This window comes from Mycteria americana, chromosome 4 (assembly GCF_035582795.1).
Source record: "Mycteria americana isolate JAX WOST 10 ecotype Jacksonville Zoo and Gardens chromosome 4, USCA_MyAme_1.0, whole genome shotgun sequence".
NCBI lineage: Eukaryota > Metazoa > Chordata > Aves > Ciconiiformes > Ciconiidae > Mycteria > Mycteria americana.
This window is the reverse complement of record NC_134368.1, coordinates 41,679,503-41,700,160: the sequence shown is the minus strand read 5'-3', so window position 1 is coordinate 41,700,160 and position 20,658 is coordinate 41,679,503. Positions and strand designations below refer to the sequence as shown.

The following is a 20,658-nucleotide window of genomic DNA, read 5'->3' as shown; positions in this document are numbered from 1 at the left end:
AAATCAATGAGAGACAGACAAATTCAAGTGGGAATCTAGGCACACACTTTAACAATAAAGGTAACTTAACAGAAGATCAAACTGTACCAGCCAAGACAGTACAGCTTTCTGGAAGAAAGAATTTAGCAAAATATAAGGTATTGTGTTTCATATATGGCTAGCTTGGTGAAAAGGAATGACCTATGATATATAGAAAAGCAGGCTAAATTCAGAATAGACATTACAAATCTCATGCAGAAATCTTCGGATTGCCAAAAGACACTATGGACTTGAAGAGGTTAAGGAAGGGAAGCACTGGGTGTAGTTCAAAGTGGAAAATGGTGTCTTCTCAGGGTCCTTCTACACTGGGGATGGGTTGCAGACTTGCAGTTGCCTGTACTGTAACCTGTAATCTGGGTTGCAGGTTACGTGTGGTAATGTTGGCCCATTTTACTCAATTCCTTTCACAGCTGTGTATTTGACTTACCTAGCAGCTGTATGAGCATCAGGTCTTAGCACAGTATGGAATTAAGCTCCAGAATGGAAACTGCACTTGAGCTGCCCACAAACTGCAGGCAGCTTAAAAAATCAGAGATTGACCACTACTAGGAAAAAATGAGCTAATGTTCTATGACATGCACCTGCAAAGAGGAAAGAATTTTAAGCTAAATGATAATATTGTCATGAAAGCAAATTGATATGAAGAGGCCAGCGATAAATTTAGATCATAAATTAAAAGGCTTTCAACCACTGAAACACTTCAGTTCAGGAATAGGTTAGCACTTGAGTAGAGACAGAAAAGCCCCGTGTGTTTCAAGATGGAGCTAGATATTAGGATGCTGTGATATGTATGACTGTGATTGCAGGTGATGCAACATAGTTCTTTTCTAACCTCTCTGCTGAGGATATATTTGCATTATTATTGATTCTTTTATGTGTTTAAAATAACTACTACTACAGAACTCTGAAAAAAATATATAGTTAACATTGCTATACAGCCAGAGCACCAACATCTACAGAATTTAAATGGGAGATCTCATCTTGCAGCTGGCAATTTAGCTAGCAAGAGAAAGCATGGGTCATGAATCTGTGCTCCTGAAATGTCTATTTAAAGTAGGCATGTTTGTGAGAGAAAACCTCACTCTCTTCCCTTTCTCCAAAATAAAAACTCTTCAAAGGGAATTTCACAATCTCCACAAATGTTTCCTTGTCTAAAACATTTAAAGCTACAAAACAGATTGCTTTCCCATGTTTTTTGAAGAACCATGTATTCCTACTCCTGTCTCTTTTTTGTCTGCCCTAAACTTCTGCACATTTTTACCAAAGCACAAATAAAGGAAAGGAACCTTACAAATGAAAGTGCTTTATATATGCTTTATTTTAAAAGGTATATTTTCAAAAGTAATTTCAATTGTACTGCCTTTGAGACTTTGGTATCATATGTGTGCTATAGAAAGTACTGTTTTTCACTGATTTCTCTTCTCTCTTTTAAACTTTTCATCTTCAAGGTGGGTTCTTAAAAATCACTTTCAGTGTGTTGTTTCAGCCTTAAAAGTATATCTATTTATTTGAAAATATTGAAGAAAAGAAGTAATGGGCTACTGTCAACTTTTGTGTAAGAAAGGTTGTAGCCCTCCAGAAGGGCTTAATAAGAATAGTATAGACAAGAGGTGAAGAAAGAAATTACATCTTACATCATTTGCTGACTTTTCCCGGTTTGTTGCTGCTACAGGTGGATGACAGAGATAAAGAAAGAGTATGATGTGCTGTAATGATACCTTCCACTGGAAACTTCCCAGAGACAAGTTTCCAAGTCCACGTTAGAGCAGTCCCCTAATTTATCCAAGTTATTCTGAGAGTAGTCTCCAAAGTCTCACTAACTTACTTTTGAACACAATTGATCAATTAGTGAACACACTAATTGATACAAATTATCTTTGAATTAGATGGTGTGTTCATTTTCTTCCTTCCATAGTTAAACTATCTATGTATTTTATCTTGAAAATCTTATATTAACATCAAGTTACTGCCATATTTGGTTTGCTGATTTTTCTCATCTGATGATAAATTATTTCTTTTGTCTCAAACACAATCCAGTTTAGCCATTCAGAGAAGTAGAAGTTTTGTATTTCATCTTACAATGCTTATACAGAGCTGTTATACGATGCTTTGCATACATTATGATGGTCCAATAGCTCTTTCATTTCATTACTTAGCTTGTTCTCTCAGACCACAAATGTGGCCAACGTCTCTCCAGCTGGTGTTTGAATGCTTTTAATGTACTTTATATTAAAAAGCTTTGCAGAGAAGCTCAAGGAAATTAAGTACACACTCATAAGGAAAGTAAAAACAGCAGCCAGCCAATATGTACTCAGTTGCATCTCACAAACAGCAATACACAAAAGCATTTCAGTAAATTAATCTGAACTGGTACTTATTCACTGGTTCATCAATAATGGTTAGATGAATTAATCTCATGACTACTTCCCTTGATTCTGTAACTGTAAGTAACGGTGATAAAATTCATCAATTTTAAAACAAAAAATATTCAGTGTAACCATGTAATTAACAAGGTCTGCTAAAATGAAACGATCCTCAAATTGGTGGTGTCTGATCATCTGACAGTGCCTTGATAATTGCATTTTGAAAATTCTGGCAGTAAGATTTTGTGGTATGAAGACAGTCTTTAAACCCTCTTCTGTGAGATATAGATCTCTTCATAAAATATATTTGGTAGGATTAATGGGAAAAACGAACATTATGTTTGAAGAGGTCAGAAGCATAGGATTTTTTTTTTTTTGTAAAGGGAGTGTCTCTAATTATCTGATCTATTAATTAAAGTAGGTAAAGGACTAACAAGATCAGAGTTTATAGTATATAGAATTTGCACACATTGTTCCAAGAGTGAACATAAACCTGACAAAAATACCTTTTTTTTGACAGAAGAATGTTCCAGAATGTGACAGCTTAAAATAAGAAGTAACAAATGTTAATGCAAATTAAAGTGTTTTCCTTGTTTGTACAAAAATAATAAATCTTGCTCTTCAAGAAAGAAAAAAAAACTGCTTCCAATTTTAGGCAAAATAGTATGTCAATGTAAAGCATAAACAATACTAATTTGTTTGATTTTTGTGGATAAAACTAAGGTTTTTCCAAATTTTTGCACAGTTTGTCATTAAAATGCATTTGTTCAGTCAAGTAGCATGACACAGATGTTCTTTTGAGGTGTGATGTGTTTCAACTGGCTACCTGAGATAGCTGTGTCAGAAGAGAAATGCAATTCTCTGTGTTTTATTTCAATAAACAATTTTAACTTTTGAAAGCCTTGAAGATAGAATCATAGAATTATAGAATCACTTAGGTTGGAAAAGACACTTAAGATCATCAAGTCCAACCATTAACCTAACACTGCCAAGTCTACCACTAAACCATGTCCCTAAGTGCCACGTCTACATGTCTTTTAAATACCTCCAGCAATGGTGACTCAACCACTTCCCTGGGCAGCCTGTTCCAATGCTTGATAACCCTTTCAGTGAAGTAAAATTTCCTAATATCCAGCCTAAATCTCCCTTGGCACAACTTGAGGCCATTTCCTCTTGTCCTATCACTTGTTACCTGGGAGAAGAGACCGACCCCACCTCTCTACAACCTCCTTTCAGGTAGTTGTAGAGAGCAATAAGGTCTCCCCTCAGCCTCCTTTTCTCCAAACTAAACAACCCCCGTTCCCTCAGCCACTCCTCATCAGACTTCTGCTCCAGACCCTTCACCAGCTTCGTTGCCCTTCTCTGGACACGCTCCAGCACCTCAATGTCTCTCTTGTAGTGAGGGGCCCAAAACTGAGCACAGTATTCGAGGTGCGGCCTCACCAGTGCCAAGTACAGGACAATCACTTCCTAGTCCTGCTGGCCACACTATTTCTGATACAAGCCAGGATGCTATTGGCCTTCTTGGCCACCTGGGCACACTGCTGGCTCATATTCAGGCAGCTGTCAACCAACACTCTCAGGTCCTTTTCTGCCTGGCAGCTTTCCAGCCACTCTTCCCCAAGCCTGTAGCGTTGCATGGGGTTGTTGTGACCCAAGTGCAGGACCTTGCAATTGGCCTTGTTGAACCTCATACAGTTGGCCTTGGCCTATTGATCCAGCCTGTCCAGGTCCCTCTGTAGAGCCTTCCTACTCTCAAGCAGATCAACACTCCCTGGTTGTCATCTGCAAACTTACTGAGGGTGCACTCGATGCCCTCATCCAGATCGTTGATAAAGATATTAAACAGAACTGGCCCCAATACTGAGCCCTGGGGAACACCACTTGTGACCGGCCACGAACTGGAGTAAACTCCATTCATCACCACTCTTTGGGCCCGGCCATCCAGCCAGTTTTTTACCCAGTGAAGAGTACGCTTGTTCAAGCCATGAGCAGCCAGTTTCTCCAGGAAAATGCCGTGGGAAATGGTGTCAAAGGCTTTACTAAAGTCTAGGTAGACAAAATCCACAGCCTTTCCCTCATCCACTAAGCGGGTCACCTTGTCATAGAAGGAGAACAGGATAGACGAGGCAAATATTGTGGAATGGGAGCTCAGAAGGGGGGATAAATATGTTTAAAGCAAATATTTTTGAAAATTGCAATAAAATTTTAAAGCAATCACTTCACTCTACTGGAAATTAAAATCCTTCACAGAAAACAGAATACAAATAGACTTCTCTTATTGGAGGCCATTCATCAGCAATATTGATTCATGAAAAGCCAGGGCCATTCTGGAAAGCCAGGAGCTGTGTCAGAAGGTCACAGCTGCATGGATCCAGTTCTGAAAGTGACATACAGAATCAGCTGTCACTGCTGTCCCATTCTCTCAGACAGAAAGAGTTTCTTCTGAGGAGCAAAACAAGACTCCAAATTTGCCTCTTTCTCTGAATTGTCTTTTGGAAGACTCAGTCTCTTTACATTATCTACATTGTGAACCCAGGGTAACTGAACTCCTAGTTAGATTCCTGAATTAGGTAACATTACCTTCTACTGCAGTTCAAGGTTAATGCAAGGAGATAATTTCCTTCCAATGTCTTTCTATTCCAGCATGAAAATAATTCTACTTGAGCTTTATTGGTGAATAAATTAATTTCATTCTGAGGGACAAAAAAAAAACCAAACCCAAAAAAGGAAAGTGAGGCTCCAATTGTGAAAGAGTAGTGGAAGAGGGTGATATGTACTAAACCCAAAGACAGCAAATAAAGGAGAAAGAATTAAGTTTGCAATGTCTCAAAAAAGACTCAGATTCCGAATGCATTTCCTATTATTTCTGTTAAAACTGACAATAATGTGTTGCTTACTAATTAAAGATGAAATTTCTTTTATTTGTTGTAGGTCATGAAGTTGTCAGTTCCTAATGCAATAAAAATGCCAATTTTCATATCCTGCAATGTTTTAGATAATAATAATTTTATCAGATCAGAGAGAAGCACAGAACTCTTAAATCACATTTGCCAGAGAAAAGACTGTCACTTAAACTAACAGGAGCAGAAACATTGTATCATCAAGATTTTAAAGAGGTATTTTCTAAGAAAAATCCTCAGGAGAATTTTAAATATTTCTATGACAAGTTAGATTTTCTACTGATTTTTCACAGTTTTAGATTTTTCAATTGCCCTTTTATCCTCTTATTTTGAATAAGTTCAACTGGTCAGATTAATTTTTCGATATAATGCTGCAGAGATAAGTAGAGTTACATCAGGACACATTTTCAGCCAAAGTAACAATTTTTATGTGCAACAAACAATAAATTTCCGTTTTAAGATCACTAATTATCCATTCTTCATTATTTTAGTGGTTAGAAATGAAAACTACGTGAAAAATATATGAGATTGCATTTCAATGCAACTATTAAAAATGTCTTTTCTTTCAGATTTGGAAAAATTTCATTTTTCTGTTTCAGTGACTGAAGTAACATTGCATTTTAGTGCTCTTTGTAGGTTAGGCAATGGTTACAAGCATTTTGTTATGATGTTCCTGATACCTTTATGGTGTCATATTTTTTTCCCTTTTATTAATACAGTTGAGAATTCCTCCAGCCCTACAGACTTTCTCCAGTCCTGCTTGTCATGGAAGTAAGATGGTATAATGTTTATAGCTTATTTACTTTATGTACTATAGTTTAAAAAAGCTTTGGATTGCTGTGGAGTTTTTCAGCTTTTCTTAACAGAGAGAAAAAATAGATAATAATGGGGTTTTAAGTCTTCTGATTAAGTCACTCTGACCTGATCATCATTCTATGGGTCAAAGGGCTTTATATTCTAGATGAGGCTAAATTTGTATATACTTGTTTTTGTTTGTGACTCAGTACATATACATATAAGCACAATGCTTTACTACCCCCCCTTTGGAAAAAAAAAAAAATTCTCTCTTAGGGCAAAGGAAGAAAACTAATTTGTCAGTGTTCTTCATAATCCTATGAGCATGGCTTTCTATGTTAATTAAGATATGGATTCAATAAACTACAGGTTGCCCCTCTGATTTTTCTTTCTTGTTTAAGACAAGTTTATTGTTGCCCATTTCAGCCATGCAGCATGTGAATTTTCTTAAGACATTTTATGAATTATGACTCTAATCTGAGTATTTGCTCATTGTTTTTCCAGAAGCACCTACTTCCTTAGAAGTCTTTTGTACCTGTTATATACCTTATTTTTATAAATGCTCTAAACTCAGGTCTTAGTTTCTTGCTGTTTCTTAATTTATTCAAACTACATTTTGGGGGGAAAAGCTGACTCAAACAGCTATACAAGAGCAGAGAATGTTTTAAATATTCAGATTCTGACAAATGTCTCACTATTCCAAAGGCCTACTGCATGGGTTAAGTTTTTGACAACTTTGACTTTGAATTAAAGATAGTCAGATCTCCCCAAAATTCAATTAACTGGTTTTGAGAGTTTTTTTTGACAGATAATACTTGGTTAAAATGAATGGATTATCTTTGAAAATAGAAACTGTAAATCACTAATTTACAGTAGTCTGAACTTGCATTTCTATCTCACTATAAAGACTAATTTGCATATTAACTGAATAATGGAGAAAAGTTACTGGCGTAATGGATAGATTGCAAAATGACCAAGTAAAATAATTTCAGAATATTATCTTTTATAACACCAGATATCCTTCCATAAAAGCATGTTAGAGCTGAACAATTACATTTATTTTTGTGATTAATGAATGATTCTTCTAACCAATTGAACTTGTGCAGGAACTGACTGGTGTCTTTCACCACCATAATGAATAGTAATTCAACTGATGTCAATGACGCAACGCTAGACTGAAAGGAGAATTAATTAAAATGAGACTTTTGCCTGGCTAAAAACTGAAAACTATTGTTTCCCAAGGCAAACTCTTCCCAAATCTAGGAGCAACCTGTGAATACTGAAAACAGAATTCGACAGATTATAGCTGCTTGGTTGATCCTGTATTTTGAATGCATCCCAAAATGTCCTTTAAATTGTAGAGCTGAATATTACTGTGTTTTCTAGTTCTAATTCACCACCTAGATAATTTACTATTGTTGTGGTATTGCCCCATCAGCTTACTTTGCATCCACTAGGTTGCTGTACTCTCACTCAATATAAACAGGAACAGTGTCCACTGAAGTGTGCATCTGTAGAAAAAAGATATTTACCATAATCATAATTAATGACCATTTAGAAAGTAATAAGTCGTCTGTTCCTCCTTCACCTTGTTTTGCTTTAAAAATCCACTTTTATGAGTTGAAAACCATAACCGAAATCGAAAACTGGGGTTCTTTGATACGTTTCTTCTCAAACCGTTCTTTTACTATTCATAAAAATCTTCACAGAAAATCTTATAATAGAATGAAATGGTTGGGGTTTATCAAAACTAGATAAAAATTTGATTTTGAATTAAAACCCGAGGGTTTGTGAAGACTGAAGCACAGTTCAATTAAACACTATTCCATTTGCCTTAGGGAAGATCTGCTTTTATCAGTACAACAGTGTTGTCCTGTATCTTCAGTGAGCATGTCAGATGGCTGTTTAGAAGATGAGACTTTTTCTCCAAAATAAATTTGGTAAGATATAAGTTCAGTTAGAGAAAAGCTGAATATAGCCTGAAGAGTCACTCACCTTAAAATAAAGTATTTCAACAAGCAGGACTACAGCCCAGACAAGTCAAAACTTACCAGTAAATAGAATTCAGTGCTATATAAAGTTCTTTCCCCAAACACTTCTCATGAAATTGTTTATTTTGATTAGTCAGCTAATTATAGTGTAGATACTGTGTTATTACTATTGATTAAGAATTTTCAATTAAGACAAAATATTTCTAGTTGGAAAAATACTGATTTCTTGAAATAGAGTTTTACAGAAACATATCTGTTTCAATGTTGTTTTAATGAAATGCTGGCAGGCCTAGGTGGAATATTGTCCAGTGTCCTCTCTATTCTGTCAGCCACAGTCAGTTTTTTAATGTCAATGGGAACTGAAGGTGGGGTCTTGGGTTCTAATTTTCAAAAACTTCTCTGAACATCTCCTCCACAGAACTTACAAAGCTTTTTTCCTGCTTTCTGCAACTTAAACTTCTTTTTATGCATTGAAAAAGCAACAAAATCTTTTCAGAGCTTTGGAATTTTCTGTGAGACAGGAATGGTGATGTTCAACCAGCTGTGTTAATTTACATGAGATACAGGGATTAAGTAATTTTTTTCTTTTTTATTAATTCTAGACAGAATCAACATTATAATAATTGAGTTTCAAGGTGATGATGAGAGTGGCAGGTTTCATGCCACATAATGACAGAACCCCGTATGCCTAATGCATGCACTGAAGTATATTCCTTACAGAGTAAGTCAAGAGAAAGTGATGTGAAGGTTAAAAAACAGTGCTGCTAGCCTTTCTTGTTTCCACCAAAATTATCCTGGTCCACTACACATACACGCATTCTCTTTCACACTCAGAAAGTGGTATTTAAACTTCCTCTCAGATACATGCTTTGTCTTTGCTATACTAGTCTTGCTTATGCTATGTATCCAACACCCCCTTAATTATCATCTGAGACTTATAAGCTTCATATAAACAAATGGAAATATACTGGGTGAAGGAAAGACCATGACCAAATGCGTTCTGGTCTTTATTATGTGCAAGGCACTTCATCTCCTGAAGGAGTCATCACTGTTAAAAAGGATGAAAAAGGACATTCTGTTAACCATTACTTAGGGAATTTGAACAAGTGCATTTGTGCTCACATTTTGATTACAGATGAAAATTTGAGTACTCTTACATCCAAAGATCTCTGTACAGGAACAACAAAAATAGTTAAAGACATAGATACGTTCTTAGAGTTCATTTGCACAGTGTTACAATTTTGGGATGTTTCGGAGGTAAGATTTTAATGCATATAAGGAGAAACTGCTTGCAAATAGCATTTTTAATTCCAGTTCTCTACCGTATTGTACTTTTTGTAATCATGGATTACTGTCTCAAGTGGGTGCATTTCATATTCACTTTGTCTAGTAAAAAATTGCAACATCATGTTCAAAACAATGGAGTATCCAATCTTCAGTGTGCAAGAACTGAAGGAAAACAGAAGATAGTTTATTTTACTTTAACTCTTGCAAATGAAGAGTTAAACTAAACTCTGATAAATCTTGCAAACTCTGACAGATCTGCTTCCTTTTTTTTTTTTAAAAAAAAAGGATTGCATAAAGCATTCTTTCTGATAGAATAAAGCAATGAAAAAACCCTCTATGGATTTCAAAAAAAGTCTTTTATGGGATGTAGTCCAGCTGAAATCTGCCCACTCTGATTTTAGTTCTAATACTGCTGAGTCAGAGGTAATGGATCTGACCCAATAGTATCAGGGAAAACATCGCCGAGATGCGCATCCCTTCATGGAGGCATTATATAGATGCTTAGGCACAGAGTTAACATTTACCTTAGAATACTGTAGTTAGTCATAATTTAGCTGTGTGAAGTCAGTGCTTTAGTCATGACTGATTTCAAAATTTTTATTTTTCCCTTCAAAAAATGGAAAGTTTTATCCTACTTTTGTCAGCAAGTTACCACTTTGTGACATTTATTTTATTTATCTAGTAGGGCACCCTTAGCCAGCAGATATGTTGCTCACAAAATTGGAAGTTTAGTTGGTCCCTGCAGATGAATATGTCTTAGTTTACATATGCCCAGAGCATGGACGCTCTTGTGCAGTACTGAATCTAAGAGATGACAGTACTGTTTTGAAAACTTTATGAAATTAAAAGCCTTAGTGGGACAAAATCTAAGGATATTTTTAATAATCAAGTCCCACTGTATCCCAGAACATTATAAACCAACTTTTCACAAAAAAGTCCTTGAGCTATGCAGTCACCCACTAAGGTGTAAAGTAATAATTTAAAAAAACCCTAACCTTCTGAAGAACCATGCTGTGTTTACTAGCCATTTCTGCTGAGTGTGTAGTTGTGAAATTAAAGTTAATTAAAGTTAATTGTTGGTAAAAATTATACAAATTTGTAAACAGCGACTTTTATAGAAAGCCATCTTGGAAATGATAAATGCTGGTACGTGTGGATCCTCAGAGATGCTGTTCAGGATTACATTAGGCTCATATTTTACCTTTCAAAATTCTGAAAGGGAGAAAAATTTATTTTATAAGAAACTGGAGATAAGTTCTAGACATAGTGGAGTCTTATGCAAACTGTACATAGTATGTGAAACCTTGTGCGATGGTGAGATAGGTAGCATATTCAAATTTTTTTTTTTATATCAAAGCTATTTTTATATATATTTTATATCAAAGATGGAATGCAACAAAGGGCAAAATCTTAAGACAGTGGGTTATGTAGCTATAACTGCAGCTTGAATTTTAATAAGGAAGAGGAAAAAAACTAGTCTGCTTTTTTAGATGTCATAGCTGTACTGATTTTGCTTATGATACCCTTCCTAAATTAGTTTTAGCTGTAAGCATCACATACAGGTTAATAGCAATTAACTCAACCTCACAGTTTGAGATAATTTAGTACTCCTGTGTTTGCTTTCTACTCACTTTATTGGTTCACTGAAATAGTCTCAGGATAAGCTGCTGGCTTGCTTTTTCCTGTAGCCATTGATTCGTATTAGACAGCAGCCCCACTACTTGTGCAGCTCCACTCTTTCAACTGCCCCATTGGTGACCCCATGATTATCTCAGGCCAGAGTCTTCTCGAACTTTTCTACATTTTCTGTGGTCTCAAACTGTTTCCCTTGGAAACTGCATTTCTCAAATATTTCCTGTCACCAAATAGAAACTTTGGTAACAACAATATTGAAGAGGACTGATCTTCCCTAGGTAAGTTCCTACCTGGAAATAGCCCTGACTCTCCCTCCTGTCCCTGTTCATTTTGTACATCTGTAGTGGGGCTAGAGGAATAACAGGATAATATGTGGTATAGGAAAATTATATAGGAAGCGTTCATTATGTAGAAAGTCCACTGCAATGTACACCAAGTATTATTACCCCGTTTGCTGATGAATAATGTTGGAGCAATTCATTAGACAGCTGACTGGAAGAGTAATAAGGAAATGCATTCTTTTATACTTTTATAACCACATGTTGACTATTTTTGTACTTTTTTCCTTCATTCTTTCTTTTTACTCACACTACTTAGTATTTGTATTGACACAGCATCTAAAGACATCAGTCAGGAAGGATGATATTGCTTCAGAAGCCATAAAAAATAATGGATTATAGACTGTGCTAGAAAAAAGTACAGTCTCAAAGATTCTCGCCTTCTTTTCTCTTGACTTTACAGTGCAGAATGTTCTGCTTCCTGATGCTCTTCTCATTCTCCTGCTTTGGTCCTGCATTCTTGTTACACATAGTTTCTAGCTGTGTCATTTCCTGCTTTCTGAGATGTTCCCTTTCTGCTGGTAGTTGATACTCATCCTCAAAACGGTGCCTTTTACTCGATCTGTTCACAATGTCTACCTACCAGCGAAAGAAAAACTACTCCTTTTTAGTTCCTATCTCCTTTTACTGATTCTTCCAATAAACATCATGAAGATCAGTAGAAAAAGGAATAAAAAGGAGAAGATGCAACACCACACAGAAGGGCTCTTCATTGTTCATTACTTGAGAAAAGTTGCTTTGCAGGAATCATTCCCTATAGGTATTATTACATAATATTCAGTAAGGTCATTTGAAGCTTGTATTCTAAAACTTTTAAAATAAGAAGCTCTAATCTTATAAAAATTTTCATTTTCTCTAATTGCCATGATTCCTAGGATATCTGGACAAGACTAATCTGATAGAGGAGCTATTATATTTTTCATCATACAGAAGCACAGCACTTATCTCACAATATTACTTGCTTTCAGTTGTTGTTAGCATCAATTGGCTAGGAATGAATTAGGAGAGGTTGAAAAGTAAGAAAATGTCACTAGCACAGTAAGAATTGAAAGATTCATGTTTTTAATTGAAATTTCTTTGTTATATAATTTTCTTACAGTTTATAATATTATAAACTCAAAAATCTACACATAATTCTTTCTCAAAATTATAAACATGGTAGTCACAAAAACAATTGTTTTTATATAGAAATAAAGAATGGATAGTAAAAGTTCTAATCATTCATATTCATGAGAAAACTCATATTTGGTTCAAAGGGATTTCAGTGTTTTCACTGGTGTAGTTGAAATATGAGATAATTTGAATTACATATTCTTGGTCACAAAAAAACCCACTTCCTTTTTGTCTGAGTTTTGGAAGGTGCAATGCTTGCCTATGGGTACATCCTGCACGGGAACCCCAATGCTCTCCGCCTGACATTTTATAAGGACCCTGGGCACATTTCCTTTATGCCAGGGGTTTGGCTACCCAGGCTCAGTGCCAGCTCTGATAATGCAGCAGAGCTGTTTGATAAAAAGCTGTAGAAGCCTCAGTAGGAGTTCACCCCTCTTCTCTCAGGAGCTGTTATTTTCTTTTTTCTTTGTTTGCTTCTTCTTTTTTTTTTTCTTTTTTTTTCTTTTTCTTTCTCTTTTTCCTTCCTCAGGAGTGCCGGGGAGATGCTCTTGGTCTCTGTGTGAGCTACTGTGCAAGTACACCTTCACCCAGCCTTGTACTTTCCTAATTCTGATCCTGAGCCTGATCTGCTGACCTGACTTTTTGGCTTGACCTTGGACCTGCCTCATCACTACCAACTTTGCCTGGCAGTCTGAACTGTTGTTTGGACTGGATCTGCTCTGCTCCTGCACAGGTTCTGTAGGACTGCAAACTTTGTTGGTAGGACCATGTTCCTGCCTGCTTTACTGTGCGTCTGAACTCCCAGCTCACCTTCCCTTCCCTTGCTGCTCCCTGAGACATATGAAATCTTTTTCATTAGGACCTGGAGTCTGTCGACTGATTTATCCCACAGAAACTATCTTTTCAAATTGAGTCTGGGCTGCCAAGGAAAGGTACCGTGCCTCAGTGCTATCATCTTGAATTACTATATTTTCTTTCACACACTATTTTATTCACACTCTGATTTTAGCAGACACTTTTATTTCTTGAATTGTATTGTAGGTATAATTCTTAACATATTAATAAGCTACTGAAGTCTCATCAGAACATCTGAAAATCTTTATTTTCAAAGATGTTTATGATGATATGTCAGATATAATATTTTTTAGCTGTTGGTTTTTTCTCCTTCATTATTTGGAGGAACTAATGCTGGCTTAAAGGATATTGACTTCTGCTTCTTAAAAGCTATTCATCTGAAATCAACTTGCAATGCAATGCAAGAATAATTTCAAAATCAGTTAACTGTGAGCTCAGACGTGCCCCAGAGTTAGGTTGCATGGAGGTTTTTTCCATAAGAATCTGGTCTCTAAGTGCAATTAGCTTTCTCTGTGATACTGTTTCCTTCAATATAAGGCCAATGGGGCAGTGAATCGAACAAGGAAAGTGGCAATAACCTAACTGTAGCATGATTCTTGGTCTGTGCTAATATGGATACCTGAAGAAATCTCATATAGGGACAATCTATTTTGCATTTCCACAGTGCCACCTACCTCTTCATCCTGTGCTTTTCCCATACACAGGTCTACATATAAAATACCTATACGACACTCTTTAAGGAGAAAGCAAAGTCCCTGGCAAGTCCCTGATAGTGTAGTTCTAATAGAGCTGTTCTGGTGCCCTTGAAGGTGCAAGAGCTCTCATAAAACTGTTTGACTCACAAACATGATCTTCGTGTTGACTCTACAAGTATGATCTTGCTTTCAGCGTGACCTCTTGAAATCCAGGCAAATCCAGAGAAATTATTGTTAACACTATTACTTTAATGAAAACAGAGGAATACTCAGTCTTAGAGATTATTATAGAGTCAACCCATGTTTTAGAAGTGTTTATTTTCCTTCTTTGGTAGTGAATTAGAGTTATCTTTAGGTTCCATTCAATTATTTTCCCAAGCTTTTACCCTTATTTTTTACATCTCTACCCTCTTCTTAATATGACATTAATAATAATTTTTTATTTTGGGTCTGATTATAGCTTTTCTCTCAGTCCTCAAGTATATCACTGAAAACATAATAGAGTGCTATGTGCTTAAACCCTTGTTTTTCATGCCTAAAAGCTATTAATATATTACCAATAAGTATGTTTTTAATCTAAGACAGTAGTACAAACATGAACAATATTATGAAAGACTATTAACAAAGTTTTATTCTCTCTACAATGTCTTTCAGAAATCAAATTAATAATTAGATCCTACTACGACCAATATACATCTTGTTTCAGTCATTTCAATTTGAAGAGCCTTTAGATGTGGGATGAAAATTATTATTTAAAAAAAAATAATCAGATGTAGTTTCCTCTTGTGAAGCATGCCGATCCAGAGACTTTGCTTATTAAAGTAGCAAGCCTGTAACTTTATACTGAAAAATGTCCTTTTTGTTTTCATTTGACCTGCACTGAAAATAAAACTAAATGTCTATCTTCACAGGCATATAATTTAAAAAATCACTTTAAACAGCCTTAGGGCTCTTGGACAAGAATTGAAGGTTCTTCCTGTTAGGTTCCTTCAGTCTTCTCATACAGCCTTGAGTGCTTGTTAATGAAGAGCAGAAAAGTTTTAATGTTGCACAATGTAAGAGAAGGTACATTATTTTTTCCATAATGTTTGAGCAAGTGAAACACTTAAGGTTTGGTTGTTCCTAGAAATTCATAGCACATCCATCTTCTCACTGAGATTGTTATACAGGTGCTAAGGCTGGAGTCTGTGTGTCCTACAGAGAGTGGAAGCAGCGTCCTACTCTTCCCTGTTCCCTTTGCTCTGATGTAAATCATTTCACAAGGCTTAAGTTGGAAAAGAACTAGAATTAAGGGCTCCAGGAAGCTTGGGAATTTTACAGGTTTTAATATTTTAACCCTTTTTTTTTTTAACACTTTTTCCATTTTAAAGCATGGAGAGGACTCCTGTGTGTCTCGAACTGACTCAGGTTTTTCAGGTATTATTGCTAGACCTAAAGTCACCAGCAGTCTCTATATTGAGATATATATCAAAGATATGTATAGATTATGAGCAGCTTTCTGATGTCTTTCTCAGAATATATAGTCCCTGTGCACATTAACCATGTTCATTGTGATAAGATGACAATTTAAGAGTAGAAGGCTATTGCAATACAACAGTTATTTGGACATTGAACAGACTAATTTGAATTTATGCAAAATAAGATGCCTGTATACATTTTGAAACAATTAAATGTTAGTCCAGAACTATGTGGTGCAAAATACATGTATGCTTTCCAAAACTGACTTTTTAACTTTTTTTTTCCCTTGGAATATAATATGTGGTTTTATATCATTAAAACAAAGGATGAATCATTCAACAGTGGGGTGGCATTTAAATAATATGCAGAGGAAAAATAAGTTCTATAAGTACACTGAAATAGAATAATAATAGCACAGTACTGCTTGTATTGCCTACACTACACAGGGGTTCGATCATCTACTCTGAACATTAAATACTCAATGCAACTGCAAAATTTAAACTGTAATATACATGCATTTACCCTTTCCTCCCAGTGTCAATTAATCCCATACCATGTGACCCACTTTCTTAAAATCTCTTTCTTTTGGCACAATTACAATAAAAATAACATTATAAATTATTTACATTACATATGTTGATATAAAACAGGTCATTAAACTAACTTAGAGAAGGAAAGATTTGTTATGAACCTGTGAGCACCTGTGAAGTGTGCTATCACTGTGGGGCACTACACGCTACTGTTTTAACTTTGTGGTTATAAATCCCTTACATGTATAATCCCCAAACTCTCTCTGGAGAACCACTTTTCAAATTTAAGTTTCCATTTTTATCTGTGTCAAATAACAATGTGATTCTTAAAATAGTCTGGCATTGTCATGTTATATGCCATAGTCTGTTTATTGTGATACAGAGCTAGAAAGCTTGTTGATAACAAGCATGGTTAACTCTGCATCAGCAGTGAATACATGATGACATTGAAGTCTGCTTCTTTACATGTCTGATTTTTCTTTTTAAGTTTCCCTCTCACCTTTAAACAGAGGATTCAAGTTTATTTTAGCCTGGTATCGCCACACTTCTAGAGCTATGCATTAAAAGAATGCTTGCATTGATATCATAACATGACTTTAGCTAGAAAAAGTGTGCTGGGCAGAAAGTAGAAAAAGCCGTATGAACTGCAGTCTTCTACTCTGGTCATAATTTATAGATATGTTGCCATCTTTCGTAATACAAATCCTAGACTGCCAGTGGCACAGCAAATGCTTTCCCTCTTGAGGGAAATTCTGTAGACCATATCCTCTGTTCACTCAGCTATCATTTTTTCTCTTTCTGTGTAAGAATTCCCTGACCTAATGCAATCCCTGATTTTCCTTTTACTGGAGACAACTGATAGTAATAAATAAGTCTATCTATTCCCAACTCAGATTATCTTCTGTAACTTTTACATATAGACACTTTGCACCTGAAGAATTTTCAAGATCATTAATGCTACATTTCCTGCTAAAAACAGTGATAAAATTCACAGATCAGATAGGGAAACCCTAACTGTGAACAGGTGAAGCTTGCAAAATGAAAAATCAGATTAGAGGCAATGCAATGTTACAAAGTCGTTCGCGAAGCGGGGACCCCACGCATTTAGTTTCCGTGCCCGCAGTCTGGCTGCCGAAGGTAGCCGGGCGTTGGTGGTGAGGAAAGGCAGTGACCGCGGCCACTCTTCGCGCGAGTCCCAGGCATTTCAGCCTCCCGAGAGAACCGGCGGGGGGAACCTTTGCTTCCCCGAAGAAAACAACTCACCTGAGCAGCACGGCGGCTTCCCAGAGATAAAATCCCGAGACAGCCGCGCGGAGGTACCTGACCCGGGCCATGCTGCTCGGAGGCGCCGCGCAGCCCTGGAGCGGTCGTGTCCGCGGCATCGGCGGGGCTCCGCGGCTCGGCGCGGCGCGGCGCGGCGGGCGAGGGCGGTGGCGCGGCTCCCCGCGGGCGGGCGGCGCCCCAGCACCCTGGAGAGTTCCGGCGGCTCCGCGCCGGCCGCCCGCCTAGCGCCCGGCGGCGTCCCGCGCCCTCCCGCTGGGCCCCGCCGCGCCGGCCCCGCCGCTCCGCATCGCCGCCGAGCGGGAGCCTAATCCCAGCCGCGGCGGCGGCGCCGAGCCGCGGCGGCGGCGGGAGCCCACCTCCCCGCCCGCCTGCCCCCGGCTCCTGCCAGCAGCCGGCGCCCCGCCGCCGGCCGCACCGCGGGCGCGGGGGGCGCCGCGGCCCCGGCGGCGGCGGGGCGGGCGGGGAGGCGGGGGGGGGCCGGCCCCGGCCGCCCCCCCGGAGCGCGCTGCCGCCGCGGAGGCCGGCGGGGCGGGACCGGGGACGGCGGCGGCGAGGGGGCGCCCTGGAGGGGCTGCCCCTGGACGGGGAGCTGGCCGCGCCGGGGCGCGGGCTCAGCTGGGGCTGGTGGTTGTCGTTTGTGCTCGGAACAGCCCCTGCCTGCGTGCCTTCCCGCCTGCGGGAGCGGGGTGATGCCGGCCCAGGGCAGCTGTCGTTCAAGAGCTGGGGTGAATTCACTGAACCTCGGGTCTCGGAAAGGATGGGTAAAAGAGGGGTGGGAGTTATTCTGCTTCGCCTGTAGGGCTGGTGGTATGCTTTTTCTTAGGAAATGGGGGCAAAACCCCCACCTCTGTATTTCAGCCTCTTCTTCTTTGAAAGCACAGTGCTGGTAGACACAGGAAATATATATCTTGTTCTATTCCACTTTTTAGAATAGAGAGATCTCTAGTGCCATAAGGCGGACTAATACGGAAATCCAAAGAGTTTGAAAGTTTGGCTGGGGAGGAGAGTGGAAAGCGTTATGGGAAGGAACACGGGAGAGAACACTGTAAGAGGGAAACAGGAAAGTTATTCATGAGAAGAGGGAGGAACAGAGAATGAGTTTACAAGTACAGGTGACAGTAGGACAGTGAGATGATTACAGTTATTGCTAGAAAAACCAAACAACATTTCATGCAAGCCAGGAGCTGCTTGCATTGGAAAAGGGTAAGGATTTATGAGTTGGTATTGAGAAATATTTTTTGAGAAATTCTTGTGGGAATCTGTATGGTTTGTAAATGAAGTAAAATGAGAGATATGTGAGGAAGGGCTGTACCTGGAGAGGGACACAGGAGGAAAGTATGAGATTGTAGAGTAGGGATACTCTCTGTGAGCGTAGAAGGCAATGGCCTTTGGACACGTACATCATGTCCGGGAGAGCCAATGGAAGTAGAAATCTGGGAGCAGTTCAGGGACAGATCTCTGCATATGTGAAATGTATCAGGCTGGGCGTATCCCCCTCTCAGTTTTTGCCTCAGTATAATCTGCTGGTTTGCTTTTTCCTATAGCCACTAATTTGCCTCAGACAGCAGCCCCACTACTTGTGCAGCTCCACTAGTTACACAGCCCACATGATTACTCAGGCCGGAGTCTTATTAAACTATTAAAAAGCTATAGAAAGCTCAAGTGCTGAAGAACGAAGCAGGTGTGGAAAAGGCAAATGTTCAGCAAGATTAGGCACGTGAAGCAGAGTAAAAGAAACTGAAATTTGAGGGAAATATAATAAACGCATTACAGAAAAAGGAAGACGTAAAGACAGAGAGTGAAATATAGAACAATTTTTTACACAAAATAGAAAAAAGAGATTAAAAGATCATTGAGTAGAGGAGGTGCAGGAAAGGAATAATAAACAGCGATTTTATGCATTCCTTATATCCAAGAATAGGGTGTGTGTTAGAAATAGAGTATTTCATTAGAAATCTTTAGAGGCAATCACATGTTCCACCTCCAGGTATATTGTCTTTTTTGTTTCAGAGATATCCCCCATGTAGCTTTCACCTCAGTTCTTAACTTCTGTTTTCCATTTTCACCATATACTTATTCTTTTTTTTAGCTTTTCTTCAAGGTTTTTCCAGCAGGTATCACTAAATAATGATGCCTACCACACATTTTAGATCCAGTTTGGATATCTTTGTTGATACCTATCAAGTGTATGGCTGAAGAATGTACTAGAATATCACTAACTTACTTCCTCTGTTCCCTGAACTTTTTCTTATTAGTAGTGGTTACATAAATTCAGGGGTGCTTTGTATTCAGTACTCTAAGTCTCTTGGTCCACATTGCAAAAAGTTTATCTTTTTGTTCTTGTTCTCCCCGTCGCCCTGGATGGCAACAATGGTCATGAAAAGAACCTCTTTAAACCCTTAACTGAAAACATAATAGCAAACAAACTAAAGAATCCCTCTATTTGATCAAGGACAGTCTGTCAATGCAGGTACTCTACAGAATCGGTATAGAGTACTTCCTTTGTATATTCAGAAGAGTTGATTCTTGTCTTTCCCCTTAAAGTAAGTATTTATTGAGGCTGCTTCTCCAGGAGCTGTTTATCTTTGTGCGTTATGTAATTCAACAGTGAATTGGTCTAACATTTCATTTATTTGCACTGAGGCATTTTCTTATGATGTTATTAGTTAAAACTACCAGCATGATCTCTCCAGTTCTCCAATAGGAACAGCTCTATTAATTATAAATGTAGGCTATACTTTAGATATGCAGAGTTCAAACTTCTCAAAATCCCTGTGGGAAAAACATGCACTTGCTTGTGCTTTAAGTAGCAACTTTGCTGTTGCATCATTTTGTTCTGCTAAATGCGAATGTTGTTTTCAAGCTTTTGAAAATTTTCATATGGGTAGTGTTGAATATTAAAATACTCTCTTCTGAGCGGATTCAAACAACTCGCCTTGATTTATGAAAAGTTCCAGTTCAACAAAGCACTCAAGCACATACTGTTGACTTCAATGAGATTAGAAGCATAGAAGCATACTTAGTTTTTAATCACAAGCTTTGATAAAATATTCCCTAATTGTTTTAAGTGTTTTAATTCACTATTGTTTTAATTACCATCTTTTTATTCTTTCCATACCACTACTGGTAGACTTACCTGCTATTATACAAAGCTGAACACGTGGCTATGTCCAATCTTTAGAAGATCTTTATGATATCTCTTGATACTTCTGGTAGATACAGTAAATTGAAAGGTGAGACTTGTTTGAACATTCATTTAAAAAATGAAATCCATAGAGTGTCACCATGGTATGAATCTGTCTCAAATATTAATGTTGTTAATTTATATATGCCTCATCTACCTGGATAACAACATCATAAAATACTGCTCAT

General features: G+C 37.9%; 1 protein-coding gene across 2 annotated transcripts in view; it reads right to left on the bottom strand.

Moving 5' to 3' along the window:
* Positions 1-17,384, bottom strand: part of GLRA3 (glycine receptor alpha 3) — a 96,535-nt gene extending 79,151 nt beyond the window's left edge. For both annotated transcript variants that reach the window (XM_075499234.1, XM_075499235.1), the window contains exon 1: positions 17,266-17,384. In XM_075499234.1, coding sequence (XP_075355349.1) covers positions 17,266-17,384 — 119 coding nt within the window. The remainder of the gene's footprint in view (positions 1-17,265) is intronic.
* Between the last annotated feature and the right edge of the window lie 3,274 nt (positions 17,385-20,658).